The 22074-nt window shown below is 42.7% G+C and overlaps 1 protein-coding gene across 1 annotated transcript in view; it reads left to right on the top strand.

Moving 5' to 3' along the window:
• Positions 1-16362, top strand: part of ELP2 (elongator acetyltransferase complex subunit 2) — a 37892-nt gene extending 21530 nt beyond the window's left edge. The window contains exons 12-22 of the mRNA XM_081098061.1: positions 731-880; positions 2925-3113; positions 3911-3980; positions 4470-4565; positions 4708-4765; positions 6078-6150; positions 9251-9443; positions 10876-10997; positions 12515-12648; positions 13417-13530; positions 14839-16362. Of these exons, the coding sequence (XP_080954187.1) occupies positions 731-880; positions 2925-3113; positions 3911-3980; positions 4470-4565; positions 4708-4765; positions 6078-6150; positions 9251-9443; positions 10876-10997; positions 12515-12648; positions 13417-13530; positions 14839-14995 (1356 nt within the window). The 3' untranslated portion in view covers positions 14996-16362. The remainder of the gene's footprint in view (positions 1-730; positions 881-2924; positions 3114-3910; positions 3981-4469; positions 4566-4707; positions 4766-6077; positions 6151-9250; positions 9444-10875; positions 10998-12514; positions 12649-13416; positions 13531-14838) is intronic.
• The last annotated feature ends 5712 nt before the right edge of the window (positions 16363-22074 follow it).

A 22074-nucleotide genomic window follows, 5' to 3' on the forward strand; every position in this document is an offset into this window, starting at 1 on the left:
GGTGACCAGCCATATGACATTTTCTGTATTTTGTTATCATTATTTATATGGAGCTTGTGTATGCTCCCTCAGAAAGTGAACCAACTAGGCTTGATTCACCCGTCTGTCTTCTACTCTGCAATTCCCTTGACTTAGTAAAGGAAGCCATTGACGCACACAATTGGAATCTAATAACTCATTTTACTCTTTGCTTATTTAGTTTAACAAGTAAATGCTTACATAGTACCTCCTTTGTGCTGACATTGTTGTGTATTCTTTACAAATACAAACTCATTTAATTCTCATAATGATTCTATGAATTAGGTAATTTTACAGAAGAGTTAATTTAGGCATAGAAAGGTTAAGTGGTATTTGGCTTCTAGGAGGTATTCAATAAATTATGAATGGGGGGGAATTTCCCAAAGTTACATTTTTAAAGGACATAGAACATATTTGAATGTTTAAGTTCTAATATGCTTGACTGAAAAAGTCTTTATTTTTTTTTTTTTCCCCTTGGGGAGGGGGAGATGGAGAGGGAGAGGACAGAGAAAGGCATGGGCATCTCCCAGGAGGGAGAGCACACAGATTCTATTATTTTAAGATCCCATCATGTTTACTTAGCTTTTCACCTTGCTTGGGGATTTCAGTCTTTCCCAGTAGAAGACCTGAGGGCTGAAGGCATTATCAGATTTTATTTTGAGTGGTGGTGGTCTTTGGTTATTTTGATGTGTCATGAGCACTTTCATTACAGAGAGAGTGGACTCCAGAGATTGTCATTTCAGGACACTTTGATGGTGTCCAAGATCTAATGTGGGATCCAGAAGGAGAATTTATCATCACTGTTGGTACTGACCAGACAACTCGACTTTTTGCTCCATGGAATAGAAAAGATCAATCACAGGTAAAATGTCGTCATGCTTGACTGATCCCCGTTAATAAAAAACATCCATGAGCATGTGAAAAGTAGAGCAACATCATTAGCTATTAGGGAAATGCAAATTTAAAACCAAGATGAGATGTCACTGCACACCCTCTGGAAAGGCTGAAGTAAGAAATACTGACAGTAACAAGTGGTGATAAGGATACAGAGCAACTGGAATGTTCATACATTGCTAGAGGAAATGTAAAAAGATACAAGCATTCTGGAAACAGTTTGATATTTTCTTAAAAACTTATGCATACATGCACTCTTTACAATTCAAATAATTCAAGTGTTAAATGTATTTACTTCACTTCCACACAAAAGTTTTGTGATGCCTTGTAATTAATTCATTAGGAAACACTATCAAGTCTGCAGCAAAAGCTAATTTCTAAAGTCATAGTGTTGCATAATAGTGGTTGAGGGTGGTTTTTGTCCAGGAAACTTTTCAATCTTGGACTGAACTTAGAAAACTTGACCGCTGGTAAGCCATCGAACCGTGGTACGTGATAGAGAAAGCCAGTATATGCAGCTTCAATTTCTGACAAACACTCATGGAACCCAATTGCGGGTCAGTTCATGAGAGCTAATGAAACTGGCCACTGACATCATTGCTTTAGTAGCATATGGTAGATTCACATTAATAGAGTTGAGGAGATGGGGAGTAATATCATAGTCAAATGAAAAATAAGGCAAATGATTTGGAGTGACTTTCTGTTGCTCTTGGTGATGTGTTACTGATATGGCTCAGTTGTTTATCCATGATCTATTAAAAACAAATCATTAAAAAAATTAAAAACAATAAAAACAAATCATTAAATTGGACTGAACAAAAATGTAAAATTTTTCCACTTTGAAAGATACTATCAGGAAAATGAGAAGAGAAGTCACAAACTTGGAGAAAGTATTTACATATCTGGAAAGGCTTATATCCAGAATATATAAAAAACTTTTCTGAAGACAGTAATAGGGAAACAAACAATCTAGTGGAAAAAAAGGACAAAAGATTCGAACACATATTTCTCTAAGAAAAATAAAGGCAGGAAAAGATTCTCAATACCAGTCGTCATTAGGGAAGTGCAAATGAAAGCTACAGTGAGATGCCATTGTACACATATTGGAATGATTCAAGTTAAAAGACTGACCAAGTGTTGAGAAGTGGGCAATTAGAACTCCCATATACTGCTGTTAAGTGTATAAACCACTTTGGAAAATACTTTGGCAGTTTCTGAAATCCTATATAATAAAAACTTAATATGCTAAGTGTCCCGTCATCCGTTCAACCAATCAAAGCGTGATATGCTAATGATATGCTAAGACCGCTCAATCGCTTGCTATGGCGTGCACTGACCGCCAGGGGGCAGATGCTCAGACCTGTAGGTTAGCTTGCTGCTGGGGTCCGGCTGATCAGGACTGAGTGAGACAGGTCGGATATGCCCTGGAGTCCTCCCACGGTCCCTGCCCAGCTGGCCAGCCTCCTGCGTCCCTCCCTGGCCCCGATCGTGCACCAGTGGGGCCCCTCAGCCTGGCCTGTGCCCTCTTGCAATCCGGGACCCCTTGGGGATGTCGGAGAGCTGGTTTTGGCCCGATCCCACAGGCCAGGCCAAGGGACCCCACTGGTGCATGAGTTTGTGCACTGGGCCTCTAGTATTTAAATATACATCTCCCATGTCATTCGGCCATTCTACTTATAGGTAATATTTACTAGTACCCAAGAGAAATAGAAGCTATAGCCATGCAAAGACTTGTACACAAATGTTCATGCCTGCTTTTTTAGTTAAAGACAAAAACTGGAAACAGCCCAAATGTCTTCACAGGAGGTGGATGGATCAACGAGTAGTGGTATATCTGTACAAGGAACTACTTAGCAGTGAAAAGGATTGAACACAACAACATGGATGAATCTGCCCCAGGGTCACAGCTCCATGGCATAATCAATGATTTTTGTGTCTGATATTTTGCTTGTTGAAAAAAATTCTGTTTTTGAACTGATGGTCATTTTTATTTATCCAATGTTAATACCCAGGTGACTTGGCATGAAATTGCACGGCCTCAGATACATGGATATGACCTGAAATGTTTGGCAATGATTAATCGGTTTCAGTTTGTATCTGGAGCAGATGAAAAAGTTCTTCGAGTATTTTCTGCACCTCGGAATTTTGTGAAAAACTTTTGTGCCATTACAGGCCAATCACTGAATCGTGTACTTTGTAATGTGAGTATCCTTTTAAATGTTTTAACTAAATCTAGTCTCTTCATTGAAATTTTTAAAAATTTTGCTTAAGGCTATAAATGAGTAGAAAGGAAGTCAAACCATTTTATTGGCTTGACAAACTTGTGGTGCACTAATTTAAATATTAAGTATTTAAATATTAAAACCAGAAGTTTTGTAACAAATTAGCTCAAGACAGTAAAAAATTTAAATATTAAATTAAGGTATGAATACTGTATATCATCACTGTGCTGGTTTTGATGGTTAGCACATAGTTTCATATGAGATAATTTGATTGATATAACTTACAGATCATTGGCATTTCAGATGGTACTCTGTAAAAATTTTTTTTTACTATTTGAGTATTTAAATATGTTTAATGAAAATATGGTGACTACCTTTCTGGGAAACGTCTGTGTTTGCATGAGCATCATTAGGAATGTGCCCATGAGACTTTTGGAAGTAGAGCTCCGGGCCTTCCATTTTCAGCTCACTCTTTGCTGGAAGCAGCCCAGTGCATTTCCTATGAGACCCTGAAACTCAGTGAGCTGTTAGGATTCGATGAGAGGATGCCCAACTTTCTCGATTGGGTAGAGAATTGCGGGTTAGCTGGAACCTGTCTGTTGGGGAGTGATTGCCTAGCGTTGCATCTGTTGGTTCAGGAAATGAAAGTTGGGTAGGTATCCATACAAAGGTGATCTTTAAACTGCTTCTCAGCATTTGTGAGCATGACATCTTTGTAGTGCCTGATGTAATAGTAACTTTCAGTGTTTAAAACGTGTATCGTACTTTTACTCCAGCAAGATGGTGATCTTCCAGAAGGAGCTACTGTCCCTGCTTTGGGATTATCAAATAAAGCTGTTTTTCAAGGTAAGGTTAAAAAAATTATTGGTATGTAAATCTACTTACACACTTGTATAACATGTACTTAATATTCATTATAGCCGGTATTTTTTTAAAATCACAATACACACATCTGTCTCCTTTCTTACATATTTTGTGATAAGTACTCTGTACACATGCAGACCCTGAAATGGTGTCATGGAGCACTACAACCACAGATGCTAATATGGGCAGCTGAAAGAATGTTCCATGTTTTACAAACTTGGGAAATGTTAGGTCAAAGGAAAAGGAAGGACTCCTTATGGAACTGACTAGTGCTCCTACGAGCACATTAGAAAGCACTGGAGTGGCAGAAACAGAAGCACCCTTGGCTTTGCAAGCACGCGGATATGGCTTTGAATTACACTACTTTGAAGTACCACTACTTTCTGATTGGTGGCCTTAATATTGGAACATGTTTAGGAGACGTAAAGTTGGTAACTATCTTCATGATGTTATATGTTTCTTTTAAACCAGGAGATATAGCTCCTCAGCCCTCTGATGAAGAAGAGCTGTTAACTAGAGCAGGTTTTGAGACTCATCAGATGGCCTTTCAACCCTCCGTACTTTCTGGTAAGAACTCACAAAAAGATGATTTAATAGAATCGTTAGTACTCATATTTGCCACTGCTGACCTAAATAAGTGCTCTAGCATTTGCTTTTTTATTTGCATGGAAATAGAAAAAATGATTGCAGTGCTATAAATTTATTGTAGAACCTCCCACTGAGGATCAACTTTTGCAGAATACATTGTGGCCTGAAGTTCAAAAACTGTGAGTTAAACTGTTAGCAATTTGGTCTGATTCTGTCATAACTTGTGATTCCCACCCACCCCCAACTTGATTTTTCTTCTTTGTTTTCCTCTTACCTACATTTCCCTCCCCCCTGCTCAAAAGATTTTTTAGTGGCTTTCATAATGGGTGAGACTCAAACTTCACATAGATTTTTATATTACTATGTCTTTATTTACTAGGTTTGTTTATTGGTCTTAATTTATAATAACATATTTATGTATCTTCCATTAAAAAAAACAAACTTTTAGATTTGTTATTCTGTTCGTCTTTTTTTCCTTTGTTGGTCCCCCATCAAAACCTTTCCGTGGGCCAAAACTGGTTTGGCTCAGTGGATAGAGCGTCGGCCTGTGGACTGAAGGGTCCCAGGTTCGATTCCGGTCAAGGGCGTGTACCTGGGTTGCGGGCACATCCCCAGTGGGGGATGTGCAGGAGGCAGCTGATTGATGTTTCTCTCTCATTGATGTTTCTGGCTATCTCTCTCCCTTCCTCTCTGTAAAAAATCAATAAGATATATTTTAAAAAAACAAAAAAAAAACCTTTCCATGGTTTATTATTTATTGTACTGGCTGGCTGGTGGTGAAAACTTGTGTTTTTTTATTTTTCTTAATCCTCACTTGAGGATATTTTTCCATTGATTTTTAGAGAGAGTGGAAGGGAGGGAGAGAGACACCAAGAGGGAAACATTGATGTGAGAGAGACACATCTATTGGTTGCCTCCCACCCGTGCCCCAACCAGGGCTGGAGATCAAGCCTGCAACCTACTTTGTCTTTATCGGAATCAAACCCGGGACCCTTCAGTCCGAGGGCCGACACTCTATCCACTGAGCCAAACAAGATAGGGCTTTCTTTTTTCTTTTTTTTTAAGTCCTCACCCGCGGACATGCTTAGAGAGAGGTAGAAACATCAGTGTGAGAGAGATCATTGATTGGTCGCTTTCTATACAATCTATTGGGATCGAACCTACAACCTAAGTATGTGCCCTGACTGGGAATCAAACCTACAGCCTTTCAGTGTATGGGATGATGCTCAACCAATTGAGCCAACTCTGGCCATCCAAACCTTGTATTTTAATCTTATTGTTTGAATAAGTTATATTACTTCTAGGACATTGGCATTTTTCTATAGTCTCTGTTTTCCCCCCAAATGTTTGCCTGGGCAGAAATTTAATGTTCCTTAAAAGAACTGTATGTTAGCTAGAGAGGTTGATGTTATTCTTTTTACATTTTAAAACTTTTAGCATGAGGATATTTACTAATACAGGGGTCATGTATTTTCTCGTTTTAAATTTTAGATATGGACATGGTTACGAGTTGTTTTGTGTTGCTTGTAATAATTCAAAGACTCTGCTTGCCTCAGCTTGTAAGGTAGGGGATTTTACTTTTTTACTCTACTTGGTCACAGGTATTTGAGTCGTTAGATTGGTAGTATTTTAGTCAGAACACTGTGAATGGCCCCTGGTGCCTGCTCTCTCTTAATCTTGCTCTCTCAGTCTCTTTTTCTTTCTGTTTCATCAAAAGCTTGCAAGTCTGTTTCAGCTGCCCATTTTTATTCCTAAATATTTGATTTGAACTGATTTATGTCCCTACTCAAAAATTCGTATCTTAATATGATACATTAAAAATAATCTGAATCCCAGAGATACGGGAATGAGAAGGTGAAACTAGAGGGAGGGCACTCCATCTGATGGTTTCTCGGACACTCTTAGAAGGGACCTAAGTGAGTGGAGCTCCTCCGCCCAAGTCCCGAGTCCCCGTGAGGCTGGGTGGTGGCCTGCTCAGCTAGCCCCCGCTTGTAGCTGCAGAATAGTGCACTCCAGACATTTGCCTGGGAGACCGACCAATCTTGAACTCACTGTTCGTAATCTATCCATGTGCTGTGGAGTGAAATAATGTTTATGGAGGATTGTCTGAAGGGTCTCACACCCACACGTTCCTCTAACTTTTCTAAAATGTATTTGCTTGTTTTAAGCATGATGATGAGAGCTGCCCATCTGGATGGCCCACTGTCCCTGCCTTTGCTGTGGCTTCTTGCCACTGGTTGGTATTGAGAGGCATCCTAAGAGATTGCTGTGCCCTCCTGCTCCACCCCCTTGCTTGCCCCCTCTGTGAAGGTGGTCCTAGCAGTACTTCTGTTACAGGGGCCTGTGGGAAGAATGCGGCTTAGTAGCAGGGATAGTTGTGCTGCTACTGAGCAGCTAATTTGTCTTTACCTTTGGGCACTGTCAGTCGTAGATAATTATTCCCAGTGTCTTTTCATTTTCCTAAGAGTGTTTTTCACAGAGCAGAAGTTGTATGATTTGGTGAAGTCTAACTTACCAATTTTTTCCATATTGGGTTGTGTTTTTTAACACACGTTTAGTGCTATAAATTTCCCTCTAAGCATTGTTTTTGAGGCATTCCGCAAATTTTAATGTGTTGTGTTTTCATTTTCATTCAATTAAAAATACTTTCTAATATTCCTTTGATTTCATCTTTGACCTATAGTTTATTTTGAAATGTAGTATTTAGTTTCCATATGCTGAGCTTTTCCCAGTTATCTTTCTGTTGATGATTTCTAATTTCATTTCATTGTGGTCAGAGAACAAATATGATTTAAATCTTAAACTTTAATCTTGGTAAGTTTCCGTTTTCATTTTGGAAAGAATGGATTCTATTTCTGTTAGGTAGAGTGTTCTGAAAATATGAACTAGGTCAGATTGGTTGATAGTATTGTTCAAGTATTTATCCTTTCAGTTTTATTGAGAATGGCATTTTGAGATCTCTGACTATAATTGTGCACTTGTCTTTTAATCCTTTCAATTCAGTCAGTTTTTACTTTATGTATTTTGAAACTGTTGTAAAAACATTTTGATTGTTAGATTTTTTTTGATTAATTGGCTCTCTTTAATTTCTGGTTATATATTATGCTCTGAAATCTACTTTGCTATTCATATTGTCAATCTAGCTTTCTTTTGAATTGTGTTTGAATTATATATCTTTTCTATCATTTTACTTTTAAGCTACCTATTTTCTTTTATTTCAAGTGGGTTTTTTGGGGGCAGCATATAGTTGAGTCTTGCTTTTTTCCCTCATCTTGATAATCTCATTTTAATAGGAATTTTATTAGATCATTTACATTTAATGTCATCATTTATATGGTTGGACTTAAATCTGACATCTTACTATTTGTTTTCTACTAGATCCATCTATTTCTTGTTCCATTTTAGTTACATTGGATTAATTGATACTTTTTATGATTTCACTTTATTTCTTCTGTTTGGTTAGTAGATATAACTTTTTGCTTTGTTATTTTATTGGTTTTACATTTTACAGTATACGTCTTTAACTTACCACATTACCTTGAAGTAATATTGCATTGTTTTATGTACTACTTAAGAACTTTACAGAAGTATACTTTTGTTTTCCCCTACTTTGTGGTATTGTCATTGTACATTGTACTTATTCACAGAAATTCCATAACATATTGTTATTTTGGTTTTGACCAGTTATCTTTTATAGAGATTTAAATAATAAAAAAATTCCCATCGGATATCATTTGCCTTATGCGTAAATGATATTCTTTAACATTCTTTGTAATGCAATTCTGCTAGTCATGAATTTTATTTTTTTAGGTTTTGTTTGAAAAAATAGATTTCTTCATTTTTTTTTTAAATATATTTTATTGATTTTTTACAAAGAGGAAGGGAGAGAGATAGAGAGCTAGAAACATCGATGAGAGAGACATCGATCAGCTGCCTCCTGCACATCTCCCACCGGGGATGTGCCCGCAACCCAGGTACATGCCCTTGACCGGAATCGAATCTGGGACCTTTCAGTCCGCAGGCCGACGCTCTATCCACTGAGCCAAACCGGTTTCGGCAATTTCTTCATTTTTGAATGTTATTTATGGTGGCTAAAGAATTGTTGGTTTTTCTTTTGTATATTAAAATGATGCTCCATTTTCTTCTGACTTGGGTTGTTTTTCACAAGTCCGCTATAATTTGTCTTTGTTCCTCAGTAGTGGCTCTCCCCCTTCTTCCCCCAGCTGCAATTTCATATTTATTGCTGGCTTTAAACAGTTTAATTATTGTTGCTATAGTTTTCTTCGTGTTTCTTGTGCTTGGGTTTTCTTGAACTTCTTGGATCTGTAGGTTTACTGTTTTAAGTATCTTTTCTTCTTACCCTTTTTGGGGATTCTAGTTAAACCTGTGTTTAACTGCTTGAAGTTGTCATGGAGTTTGATGATGTGTCCCGTCCCGTGTCCCGTCCCGTCCCGTTCCCCCCCCCCCCACACCGGATTCATTCATTTTGTCTCTCAGGGATAAGTGTTTCATGTTTCCAGATAGCTGGGTTTTGGAGTGCCATCGTTTTCATTTACTTTGTCTGGATTTTTAATTTTTCACACAAGAGAGTAAATCTGATCCCTGTTACTTCATGTTGACTAGAAGTGAATGTCTTTAAACTATGTTTCATCTCTGTCCTACAGGCAGCTAAGAAAGAGCATGCAGCCATCATTCTTTGGAACACCTCATCTTGGAAACAGGTGCAGAATCTGATTTTCCACAGCCTGACTGTCACACAGATGGCCTTCTCACCTAATGACAAGTTCTTACTAGCTGTTTCCAGAGATCGGACCTGGTCACTATGGCGAAGGCAGGACACAATCTCACCTGAGTTAGGTAAAAACAGTTTCTGATTGGGAAGATGAGTAGGAAGACAGTTCTATCCATTTTGTCCACCTTGAGCATCTGTTGGGTGAAGAAAAGAAAAAATAATAACAGGTGAAAGGCAGAGTCTCACTGTTGTGCAGTCTTTCAAAATTCTGTAATAACTGAAGCAGACTCGACCTCCCTTGAAAAAATTAAATGCAGGTGGCCTTTGGGTTGACTTCCTTGTGATTATGTAATCAGGATGGCATGTGTTCAGACATCTCAGTGAAGGAAACAAAAATCTGTATGGAAAAAATTTAGTTTATTAAGTTTTGCAGATGGTTATAGAATGCCAACATAAAACCAAATGGATGGCATAGTCCAAGCTAGGGATTTATGGGATAGGAATAATGAAGATACAGTTAAATATGAAACTTACAGGAACTTAGAAGGACCATTATCTTTACTCTTTCTTACCCACTCCTGTCACTGATCACTGGGAAGGGTGTTTTAGTCTTCCATCTGTGGATAACATGGCCCCCTGGGCAAGATGTTAACACATCTACCTGCATTCTCTACTGAGCCTGACATAAATTGAAAAAAAAAAAGAAAAGAAATAAAAGCTTGTGTGCTTTCAGCAGTGGCCATTCCTCTTTCCTCAGTTTCTTTGGGTAAAATCTTGAGAGTGTTTAAATGTCTGTTGTTTACTCCTTCTTTAAATTTTTCCATTGACGCAGTCTGCATGCAGTTTGATCTTGTGATAGTTCTAACCCCTTAGTTTCTTGTCTTTTAGAGACTATCAGGGACTGTGACACAGACTCAGCAGTACGTGTGAGAAAAGACTGGTTGCTCCTGCAAATAACTAGTGACTTCTAACATGCAACCTTTACTTTTTAAAAAGTTAAAGTGATACCAGTAACATATCCATTAATTTTCTGTATCTTTATGGATTATGGATTAATAGATACCTTCTTTCCTCCTCATAAGCAGTTATATGTTTTAGGTTTAGTCCATATAAGGACTAGACGTTAGCTTACATTTAAATCCTACAAGGGAAAATATTTTAAGTTTGGGTTTTTAAATAATCACTTAAGGGTGCATTAATCTTTTTTCCATAGCTTAATATGCAAATCTGGCTACTTCCTGAATAAGGTTTAATTGCTTCAGGCTTCTTCCATAGGCATAAACTGGACGTTTAGCTAAGTGCCTAGAAGACATTTGTCATCAGTCACTAGAGAGCAACTAGTCAATATAACTCATTCCCTACTAGAAAAGTAACAGTATTCCCATAGCCTTCTGGTGAGGGGTCAGCTGCCTAGCTAGCTGTGGTCTGTTGCCAAAGTCAGCATTTGGAAATTGAATACTAAATTGCATGATGTACATGGCACTTAAACATAGCTTTTTAACAGGCAAAATACCAACATTCTCTGCTTTGTGAGTAGTGCATGTGTGTTTCTTTCAGACCCAATTTTCAGTCTCTTTGCCTTCACCAACAAAGTCACTGCTGTGCACAGTAGAATTATTTGGTCTTGTGATTGGAGTCCTGACAGCAAGTTTTTCTTCACTGGAAGCCGAGACAAAAAGGTAATTTTTTTTAACTTAATAGTTTTCAAATGTAAATTAATATTGTTACAGGTATGTTTGGATAGAAACCACATAATCCTAACTTTCTGATACAACTTTTAAAAACCGATTTATATATTCCCTGTGTGTTTTTCATATACATATATAAAAAAGTATTTTCTTGTTAAATGCTATATAGTACATTTCTCTGAAGTCTCAAATATGAGAAGACCTTTCTGACACGGCCTGCATCAGGTGGCCCCTGTGGAAGAAAAGTAATAAATGAAGTGGATCAAAACTAAGAAAGTAGGAGAGCAGGAGCAGGGCAAGGGGCATATGGGAAAAAGTTTCTACTTTTCTTTTTCATGTTTTTATGAATGAAATGTTTTCTATAACAAATGACTATTACCTTTTCATTCAGTGGTGAGAGTGGTGTGTGTGTGTGTGTGTGTGTGTGTGTGTGTGTGTGTGTGTGTCCCAACATTTCTAGAAACCAAAGTAAGCTAGCTAGCAATGGGTTCTTGACCAGGACCCTCGCCCTTGTTCCCTGGGGCATGTTCACCTGGCTCCTGGTCTTTCCTCTGTTTTGTACTCTCGAATTCCTTTTCCTGCGGTGCTTGCAGACCAGGGAGTGTTTCCTCTCCCTGCCCTCGCCAGTCCTAGTCATGGTACAAACTACTGAAGTTCAGGGCCAGAGTGGGCAGTGAGATGCTGACATGTCAACCCCTGAAACGCTTTCTCTCAGACCTTCACTTCTCTTCACTCCTATTTAATTCTTCCCTGGCATTTATTTCCTGTGCTCTGCTAGCTGCCCAGGAAGCAGGGCTGTCCTGCCCTCCACAGTCACGCCCAGTAGCAGATGGCCAAGCTGTGGCTCTCAGGGATACGCCAGGGCTGAAACAGACAAGGAATCATCCACTGCACATGCTCAGAAATGCTCTTCCACTTGCTGGGGCAGAGCCTTCTACTTGTAATCTTGCTTTGGTCCTGCATTTTACACTTATTATCCACTTTACTTCTCTCTCCCACTTCTTTTTGACCAATCACACCCCCTTCAGGTGTAAGCTTCCAGGGAAACCTTATGTCTTATGTAGGTTATCCTCAAGGTTACCCCACAGCTGATGCCCTGAGCGGTGGGTGATGTAGAGGAAGAGCCAGGGACTTGATTGGTCTCTCTACATTTTGTGGTAACTTCTTGGGCAAGTGCCTGAGCCCCTCAGTGAGGACATGATCAGTTGAATCTCGCTGGATCAGAACTCCTGAGTGTGAAGAGAATACCAGACCACCCCCTGGCAGGGACAGTCCATCTTTGGGTGGCACATGTAGGTAATTGAAGTCTCAGCAACTTGTGTCTGCTATGCTGTGGCTTCTCTGTGGTGCTTAAAGTGCTCCTCAGTTCTGGAACACACATATAAATGCTGAATTTTTTTGACCGCCAGAGCAGCTATTTTGCATATCAATGTCATTGAAACTTTCTGATGCATTGCTGGAAACCTTGCAAAGAGAATGCTTTACAGAGTCTGATGTGTTTGTGTTAGGTGGTTGTCTGGGGTGAGTGCGACTCCAGCGATGATGCCATCGAGCACAGCATCGGCCCCTGCTCCTCCGTCCTGGACGTGGGTGGGTCTGTGACAGCCGTCAGCGTCTGCCCGGTGCTTAACCTGTCCCAACGGTTAGTCTCTGCCAGGGCTTCCTTGTATGTTTTCTTTAAGAAGATCACTTGGGCCCTAACCGGTTTGGCTCAGTGGATAGAGCATTGGCCTGCGGACTGAAAGGTCCCAGGTTCGATTCCAGTCAAGGGCATGTACCTTGGTTGCCAGCAACATCCCCAGTAGGGGGTGTGCAGGAGGCAGCTGATCGATGTTTCTCTCTCATCGATGTTTCTAACTCTCTATCCCTCTCCCTTCCTCTCTGCAAAAAATCAATAAAATATTAAAAAAAGAAGAAGATCACTTGGTTTCAGTATGTAGCCCTCCTACACTCATGGGCTCTTAGCTTCTGAGCTGATATTTTTTTTGTAATGTTTGTTTCTCATAAGAATTTTTAAATTGGTAGAACTTGCTGATATTCAAAGTGGTGAAAGGGAAGTTGGGAGTGTGGTTCAAAGGTTCTTATTTCACCAAATTCAGGACTGTGGTACTTTCTGTGTAATCAGTGTCTTCAGCAGAATGGGGGCCCCTGCAGCTGGCCAGGGAAACGTTGGTTCTTGGGTTTTGCCAGTGGAGGACAGAGGTAAAACTGTGGGCACCCTCGGTGGAGAGGAGACCCCTTGAGGGCACAGTACAGCAGGGCCCCATCTTCTGGGCTGGTGGTTTTAAACAGACCTTCGTAGATGTGGGGTGGTTGGGAGCACAGAGGAGCTACACTGAGGAGGGATGGTGGAGATAACAGAAATTCTTGCTAAATTAGTAACTGCCTTCCTTCCCTCCCTCAAAAACAGATATGTGGTTGCAGTAGGGTTAGAGTGTGGAAGGATTTGTTTATACACCTGGAAAAAGACTAACCAAGTTCCAGAAGTAAATGACTGGGCCCCCTGTGTGGAAACAAGCCAGAGGTATTTTCTTTCTGTTTTTTGCTTCCATCAGACTAGATAGAAATCATGAAATCTTTAGTGGCACATTTTACGCCATGTTTGCATGGAGAAGGACACAGATCTGTATTTGTAGTGCTTGCCACTAAGTGGTAACCCTGTGTTGTGTGGTTTATCTCTTGAAATTGAAGTTTGTTAACTCTATTTTTAAGAATTCACTTAACCAAATTACTTGTTTGCATATTATCTTTACAGATTACACATTTAAAGCTAATCTCCAAATGACTTAACTGTTTTCAGTAATTAAATCCATCCTCACGCAAAGATGAGCTGTCACTGATTGTACTCAAGTCATAGCCTGTATGATATGAAACTGGAAGCAGTTCCTTTAGAAGGATTTCAGGAAGCATTGAGGCACAGCAGCACTGTGGAGATGTGTGTGACCTCCCAGAGGGGCCACTCGCAAAGGCTCAGTCATATGGTGGCATAGCTTCTGGTGTGCTGATTTTAAATGTCTCAGACTTCAAGATTAACCTGTAGTCCTACCTTTGAACCTGAGAGTGAACAGGTGACAAGGACTCTTGGTATATGAAAGTCTAATTGGTGTACTCTGTCATTTTCATGTTTACTGCCTTAAAATATAAGTCTTCTACTTTATTTCTTCTTGATTTGGATGCCTAATTTGCAGGTTAAGCTTACATAGAATATTATATTTTCATAGAGATTTATTAATAATCTACGTTTGAGAGCATTGTAGGTCTGTCTGCCTTGGGAGTGGGGATGGGCATTAATATGAGCATCTTGCTCAAGGTCATGCACTTGAAGATCACATTAAAGACCAAGGTTCTTTCACTGGGCAGTTTATTAAATCATTTACTGTCCTTCCTTACCCAGTAGTAGATATGTTAGTAAGAGTCCATCCATGTCATAGGGGTGTCAGAAGAATAAAATAATCTAGAATATGTTGCAAAGCTGGAATTCTTAAAGAAACACATTCAGTAAAGTTATCTGAAAGGCTGATCTTAATAGCCATGTCATGAATTTCACTGTTGATTAAAACAAAATTTGACGGAAAGTCATTATCTATTTCTTGCTCTTTTGGTGGTATCCTTGATTAGTCATTAAGTAAAAGATGTTTTCAAGGTTAGAATAAAATGACTAAAAAATTAGTGATGGTATTTTAAAACCTGTACATTGTGATTTTCAGGTTTTGATTTCATTTATGTTAATAGTAGGGGTATACTAGTTAAATTACATGTAGGTAAGCACCCAGTAAAATATTTTTTAGTCATAGAATACATTGATTTAATGCTTTCTCTGTCTTTGTTTTAGCCAAAGCCATACACTTGCTATCAAAAAATTATGCTGGAAGAATTGTAATGGAAAAACTGAGGAGAAGGAAGCAGAAGGCCCTGAGTGGTTACATTTTGCAAGTTGTGGTGAAGATCATACTGTGAAGATATACAAAGTAAACAGAGGTGCACTGTAATGGACTTAATAACTACAAGCATATAATCATTAGTGTCTTAACATTTTTAAATCATGTAAATGGATGATCTGTCTTCATAATTTCATTGAGTTTCATTTGTAAGTCCTATAGGAGTATATTAATTTGTATCACAGACCTTTTGAAATCTGATGAAAGCTTCAGACTCTATTCAAAATTGTTTTATATACAGACACCCTCAGGACCTTGCCCATTCCTTCCGGGATTCAGACCTGCATCCATATGTTTCAGATAAGAACTCTGTTCTTTCTTCATGACTGGACTTGCCTTTCTCTTTTTATATGCCCCTATTTGGGACATATCATTAATTATCTTCAGAGGGAGGACATAGAAAATAAAAAAGAGATTAAAGCTAGATTACTCAGTTTTTTTAAAACAGTTTTTGTAAATAGACCACACAGAGTGTGGTCTTGACCCCTTTTTCCCAGTACACACCAACCATTCTAGGAATTTGGCAGGCCATTGGGAGTTTGAAGTGTAGCCAGCCATTTCTTTCATTGTTTAAAAGTAGATGGGTTCTTCTTTTAGGGTTTGACTTAAAGCAGAATATCTGAACATTTAATCTGATAGATGAAGGGGCTAAAAAGTCAAGTTCTGGATCATTTGATTTTATGTGAAATCACAAATGAGTCATGAGAGTAAAGGACGTCCCCAGGAAGAGTGAGTAGTGGGAGCAAAGGGAAGAAGGTGAGAGAAACAGAATGTTGGGTGTGCCAGCTGAGGTTTGGGAGGTGGGCATAGGAATTGGAAGTTGGGGTGAGAGGTGTTAAGAGGGGGTATGATCCCTGGCCAGTGTTACTCAGTGGTTAAAGCCTTGGCCTGTGCACAAAGGGTCTTGGGTTTGATTCCCGGTCAAAGGCACGTACCTTGGTTGCAGGTTCCTCAGCTCTGGTAGGGGCGCATGGGGCAGGAGGTGACCAGTCAATGTGTCTATTTCATGTAGATGTTTCTCCCCCCCCCCCCTTCCTTCTTCCTCCCCTTCCTTCCACTCTGTCTAAAAATCAATGGAAAAAATATCCTTGGATGAGGGTTTTAAAAAAAGAGGGAGTAGGAAGACTCAGGCGAGAGTGGAGGTTTGCCCTGATCCTCTTGGAACATGGAATCAAGGATATTTTATTCCATTGGATATTTTGAAGGGAATATTAAAAAAAATTTTTTTTAAGAGAACAGAAATTTATTGCATCACAGTCCTATATCAAGGTATCAGAAGGGCCACCACCCTCTGAGACTCTGGGTAGAATTCTTTCTTCCTTCTCCTCTCTTGTGAATCTATTGTAGGTTTTTTGCTGTGTGGTAACTGGAGCTTATATAAAACTTCATCTAGATATAAAAGTCCATTTTACACTGACTACAACTTTGATTTTATACAATAACTTCCCTTTTATTCCCTCCCCTTTATGTTGTGTTTTTTTTTTCTGGAAATACACAGACATTTTTAATGGAAGCAAAATGGGGCAACGGCGTCACAGCCAACAGGGATTGAGCTCAGGCAAGGCAGGGCCGGTGCTGTGCCCGGGTCATGGAAGCCACAGAGCCTGGCAGGACGGAGGGGGCGGGGGGGCCTGGCCGTGGGGGGCCTGCGAGGAGCCCAGGCTGCCAGCTTCAACCCTGGGGAGGAGTGGAGGATCTGGCCCAGCTGGTTCTGCGAAAACCTCAAGGGTGGGCACCTGGCGGCTCCAAGTGGCTCCTCAGCTTAATTACTTAATCACACCCCGGGAGTAATCAATCAACCCACGAGTATTTAATCATAGCCTGCGAGCCGGGTGCGAGCTGGAGGTGGTGGGCTGGGTGCGAGTGAATGACCTGTCAACCAGTTTTTATGACGCGCACTGACCACCAGGGGGCAGATGATCAATGCAGGAACTACCCCCTGGTGGTCAGTGCACTCCCACAGCGGGAGTGCTGCTCAGTGAGCTTACTGAGCAATGGCGGCAGGCGCAATGGGGCCGGGATGTGTGGAGCAGCACAGGCTCCTCCCCAGCTGCCTACCACTTCGTACACTACTACATCCCTCGGGGGATGTCGGACTGCGGATTTTGGTCCCATCTTCGCAGGCTGTCCCATCTTTGCAGGCTGTCTGACATCCCCTTAGGGTTCCCAGATTGCAAGAAGGTGCAGGCCAGGCTGAGGGACCCCATCAGTGCATGAATGCCTGCACCGGGCCTCTAGCATTAAAATATTTTTCCATTGATTTTGAGAGAGAGTGGAAGGGAAGGAGAGACACAGAGATAAAAACATCAGAGAAACATCGATGTGAGAGAGAGACATCTATTGGTTGCCTCCTGTACACACACTGACCTGGGCCAGGGATCTAGCCTGCAACTAAGGTACATGCCCTTGACTGGAATTGAACCTGCGACCATTCAAGACCTCTGGCTGACACTCTGTCCACTGAGCCAAACCAGCTAGGGCAGGTAAAATTTATTTTAATGACACATTTAACCCAATGTATCCAAAATAGTATCATTTCAACATATCAATATAAAAGATTATTGATTATATTTTGTACAATATAAAGTGAATCTTACACTTAGGGCTCATCTCAGTTCTGACTAGCCACTTTTCAAGTGCTCAGTGGGTACCCATATTTGCAGTTGTAGACAATTGGGTCTATATTTACTTATTTCTCGTGAGTGTGTGTGTGTGCGCGCGCATATGTAGTGAGCATCTGAGCTTCCCACCCTCAGAAGGCAGGACTCCCTGAACTGCTGTTTCCCTGCTTATCAGCTGAAGGAGCTGAGCCTCTCACCCCACTGGCACTCGGGGAGTTGTTCAGATCCCGTGCATGCTGGAGTTCACAGCAGATTCAGTCCTTCGGAGCCCTTTCCAGCATAGAATTCAACCCCTGAAGTTGCCCTGAGAGCAGGCCTAGTCTTGGAGAACTGCATCCATGGCTGGTTATTGTTTGTTAGTTGAGCTTGTAGACAGTTTTCCCAAGTTGTCCTGAAGCATCTTCCTCAGTAATCCTTGTGTCAGCAGTTGCCAACTTTTCGGACCTCACGAACCACCAGTTGGCGACCACTGCTCTGGGCAATCAGTTCAGTAAGCATTCAGAGGACTTGCTGCACACGGGGGCAGCCTGTGTTATAATTTTACACACACAGGCTGTAATCTGCCGAAGGAGCACCCTTTGAACTTGTGGTAGTCATTTGAAATGTGAAAACAGAAAGGTAGTCTTGGAAGTTTGCTCTGGAGAAGCCGAGGACTATTTCAGAATCTCCAGCCTGCCCTTCCCTGTTGTCCCGCTATCTCATTTCATGGCTTGGTGCACAGCGCAAAGTTCAGGTTGACGCCAAGTGCCAGCCTAAGCAGTTGTGGTCTCCTAACCTATATAGCTTTCCTAGACACGGGAGAGGTGACTAGGCTGTTCCAAGTACATGCTTACCCTGGACAGCAAGGGGCCAAATCACGGTCTTCCCAGTAGCCTCAGGGAAGCTAGTTATTGATTCCAGAGGGAAGATGTGGGAATTAGAGGGAGATGGCAAACTTAGGAGTGAAATAAAAGGGCAGAATCCCTCTCTTTAAAATTGGAAAGCCTATACATCATAGAAAATCCTGGGTTGTCTAAGAGGAATGCACTGCCTTCTACCCACTTTTTTACAACCTGAGCATCCTGAACTAATCATAGTGGGCAGGAGAAAACCAAAGATCTGATGTAGCAAGAGTCATGAGATGACTGTTGTGGAGCTGGAGGCAGGGTGGGTTCCATTAGGGCCACATGGCAGCTCTACATTGGATGTTTTTCCAAAGCAAAATCGGGCAGGCACCCCACGAAAGCCCACTATCCAAGCCCACTAAAGCCTAAACCCTTGGGCATCGGATTTGCTTTCTTGTTCTCCACAGCATCTAGCACGGTGCCTTGTCAAATATTTGGCGAATTCAAGGGTAAGTTTGACAACATTGATGGCTGGCTGGCGGAGGAAGCATTGTCCAGTGTAGTTCACCAGTCAGTAAACAGGGTATTGTCAGATCCTTTTCCTATCTTGGTGGCATAAAGAGCTAGAGGGCAAAGAGCAGGAGGGAGTCAACCCAAAAGGGACCAGGAAGTGAGGCACCAATCCCCAGAAAAGCAGCCTCAGGAAGATCTCTGTTCCGGGTCCACCCCTCTCCTGCAGTCTGCCTCCTAGGGGTGGGGTTTTGTTGTTTTGAACATGATGGGCTTAGATATAATGGAGCTTTGTTCCCAACCATGTCATGGTTCCGTGCCCCCTTTTAGCTTCTATCCACAGGAAGGCCTCCAGTCATTTGGGAGGAGTTTCCCGGGCTTCCGATCTTTCCACTGCTCACCAGTCAGTGCACCAGAGCTTGGACTCTGCAGGCTTTGGGGAGGAACCTGCTCTGTTGCTTCCTCTCACTGATTCTGGCTGTGCAGGCCGCTTCTGGTTCCTCAGGTACCCAGTACCCAGTAAGCAGGTTCTCACTGAGAGGGAGGTATATGCATGTCACTCTAGCAGGAAGTACTAGATTAAGTTCATTATCCAAGCCAAATCAGCCTCCTCTGACCGCCCCCCCCCCCCCATCCCAATTACTTGGTAGGAAACTTGATCCATCATAATTGCGGCCCCCAGCTACCTCCATGGTCACGAGGCCTGGGGGTGTAAGCCAGTGGGAAAACCTCTACCATTCCTCACCACGCGAGACTTGGCAATTATAATAGACTTCCTTCCCCCATCGAAATAACACCTCATACCACCTAACTTCAGCCTTAGTTGCTGCCAAGGCACTTTCCTGTGGCTCCTCCCACCTCGTACCTTCTCACCAACCAGTGGCTAGAGGCCAGGACGCCTTAAAAGTCGCTATCCCCAGGGCTCTGCCCTCTCCCTGAACACTCCCCAGCTCCTGCGATGACCCCTCCCATAAGTTGTGTCTCCAGCCCCAGACAGTGCTCTGGGCCCAAATCTGCACTTAGACATCCTAGACTGAGTTTCACGTTGTCTGTCTATGCCTGAGCCCCTGCTCCCTGCATCCACCCAGTCACCCGGAGCCAGTCTTCCCTCCATCCCCCTTTGTCTCTGAATTCCATCACTTCTGCACCCTCTGGGCCTCTGTTCAGGCCCTCATTGCTCCTAACCAGGACTTGTGCCCGGTCTCTGCAGGACGGTGCCTCCTGTACCCTCCCACACCCATGCCCCTGCTCAGTGCTGCCAGGGGGTCAGACACGGTGCTGACCTGCAGGACTCCTGGTGTCTTCCTGCACTGCAGTCTGACTCACTGCTCATCCTCACGCCTCATCCCCACACAACCACAGTCTGTGCTTCAGCTGCATTGGACTTGCTGCTTCTGAGATTTTCTGAGCCTTTTCTACCTCCAGGCCTTTGCACATGAGTGCTGCCCTCCCTCCCTCACCTCCTTTTCCAGGACCCTCTGGGGTCCCCAGTGGGGAGGCTTTCACGGCTTCAGCCCCACCTTTGCTGAAGGCCCTTCTCCAGCACTCTGCAGCGTGGAAGGGTGATCTGACTGCCTGCCCATCTCCTTCATGTCCTCCTCAGGCCGAGAGGCTACCTAGTGGACTGCTGTGTTCCCAGCGGAAGCAGCTACCCAGGGAATGCTGAGTGAAGGCCCCTGACAAAGCCTGTTTCATCTTTAGTGATTCAAGGCTGGACAGTTGCCAGAAGTTGTAGCTGGTTTCCCTGCGTCCACTTCTCCCCACCCCATCCACCCTGGTCATTGCCATTAGACAAGTGGTTCTCAACCTTCATAATGCCGCGACCCTTTAATACAGTTCCTTATGTTGTGGTGACCCCCAATTTCATTGTTACAAATTGAACATAATTAAAGCATAGTGATTAATCACAAAAACTATATAATTAAATATATATATTTTATTGATTTTTTACAGAGAGGAAGGGAGAGGGATAGAGAGTTAGAAACATTGATGAGAGAGAAACATCAATGAGCTGCCTCCTGCACACCCCCTACTGGGGATGTCCCTGCAACCAAGGTACATGCCCTTGACCGGAATCGAACCTGGGACCCTTCAGTCCACAGGCCGACGCTCTATCCACTGAGCCAAGGTGGTTAGGGCAACAATATGTAATTATATATGTGTTTTCCGATGGTCTTAGGCAACCCCTGTGAAAGGGTCGTTCGACCCCCAAAGGGGTCGCGACCCACAGGTTGAGAACCGCTGCATTAGACAGTTCTGCCTAATCATCTTGCTTAAAAATCTTTAGAATAAAATTCCAAGCCCTTAGCCTGGCTTAAAGCCTTTTGAACCCTGCCCCCAAACCTGCCCCACCTTCTTCCTCCACCGCACAGTGATGCTGCTGGGAGGAGCTCCCCCCTGCCACTCTGCATTTTCTTCTGTGTGCCATCGAGCAAGTTATTCTTTCTCATTTACCTGCTTATTTAATTGCTGACTCAGTAGTACAGGTAAGAGTGCCGTTCCTGGTGCACAGGGACAGCTCCATAACAGCGTTTCTTATCGTTGCCGGAAGTCATTTACTACAGGAGGAAGTGCAGTGGATAGGGGCCAAGCTGGCATCAGAACCCAAAGTTCTTGTTGGAAGTATCACCAGGAGGTATCAGAAAAGGGTGGCATGGGCATCACACGGACCCCAACCGGGGATGGAACCCGCAACCCGGGTACATGCCTTGACTGGGAATGGTGCTGGCGACCCTTCTGACCCACCCGAGCCACACCGGCCAGGGCATCTCTGCGCTTTTATCCAGGCAGCGCACACCGTTTGTTCTGGACGTGGGCACCCTCCCCATCTTGTCCCACCGCGGTGTTTCCAGAGTCAGTGGTCCACTCCTGGGCCCCCACATCCGGTTCCCTGGCCCTGCCCACATCTGAACCCCTTACTTAGGACCCCAGCACGTTGCCCCGCTCCCCCCACGTGGTTCCACACCGTGCACCTCACCAGGGCCCCCAGGACTTGGTCCCCTTTCACTCCACTCCCCGATAGGCCCCCTACTTCACACCTGGGCCCTATTTCGGGCAGCTGAACGCCAGCCCCGAGCCCGGCCCCACAATTGCCGCAATCGTGTCCGGGGACCAGCCGCTCCGCTCCGGGGCATCCCGGACATCGGCGCGAGGGCGGAAAGAGACAGGCGCTCTC

This window comes from Myotis nattereri (assembly GCF_964212035.1).
Source record: "Myotis nattereri genome assembly, chromosome: 8".
Classification (NCBI taxonomy): domain Eukaryota; kingdom Metazoa; phylum Chordata; class Mammalia; order Chiroptera; family Vespertilionidae; genus Myotis; species Myotis nattereri.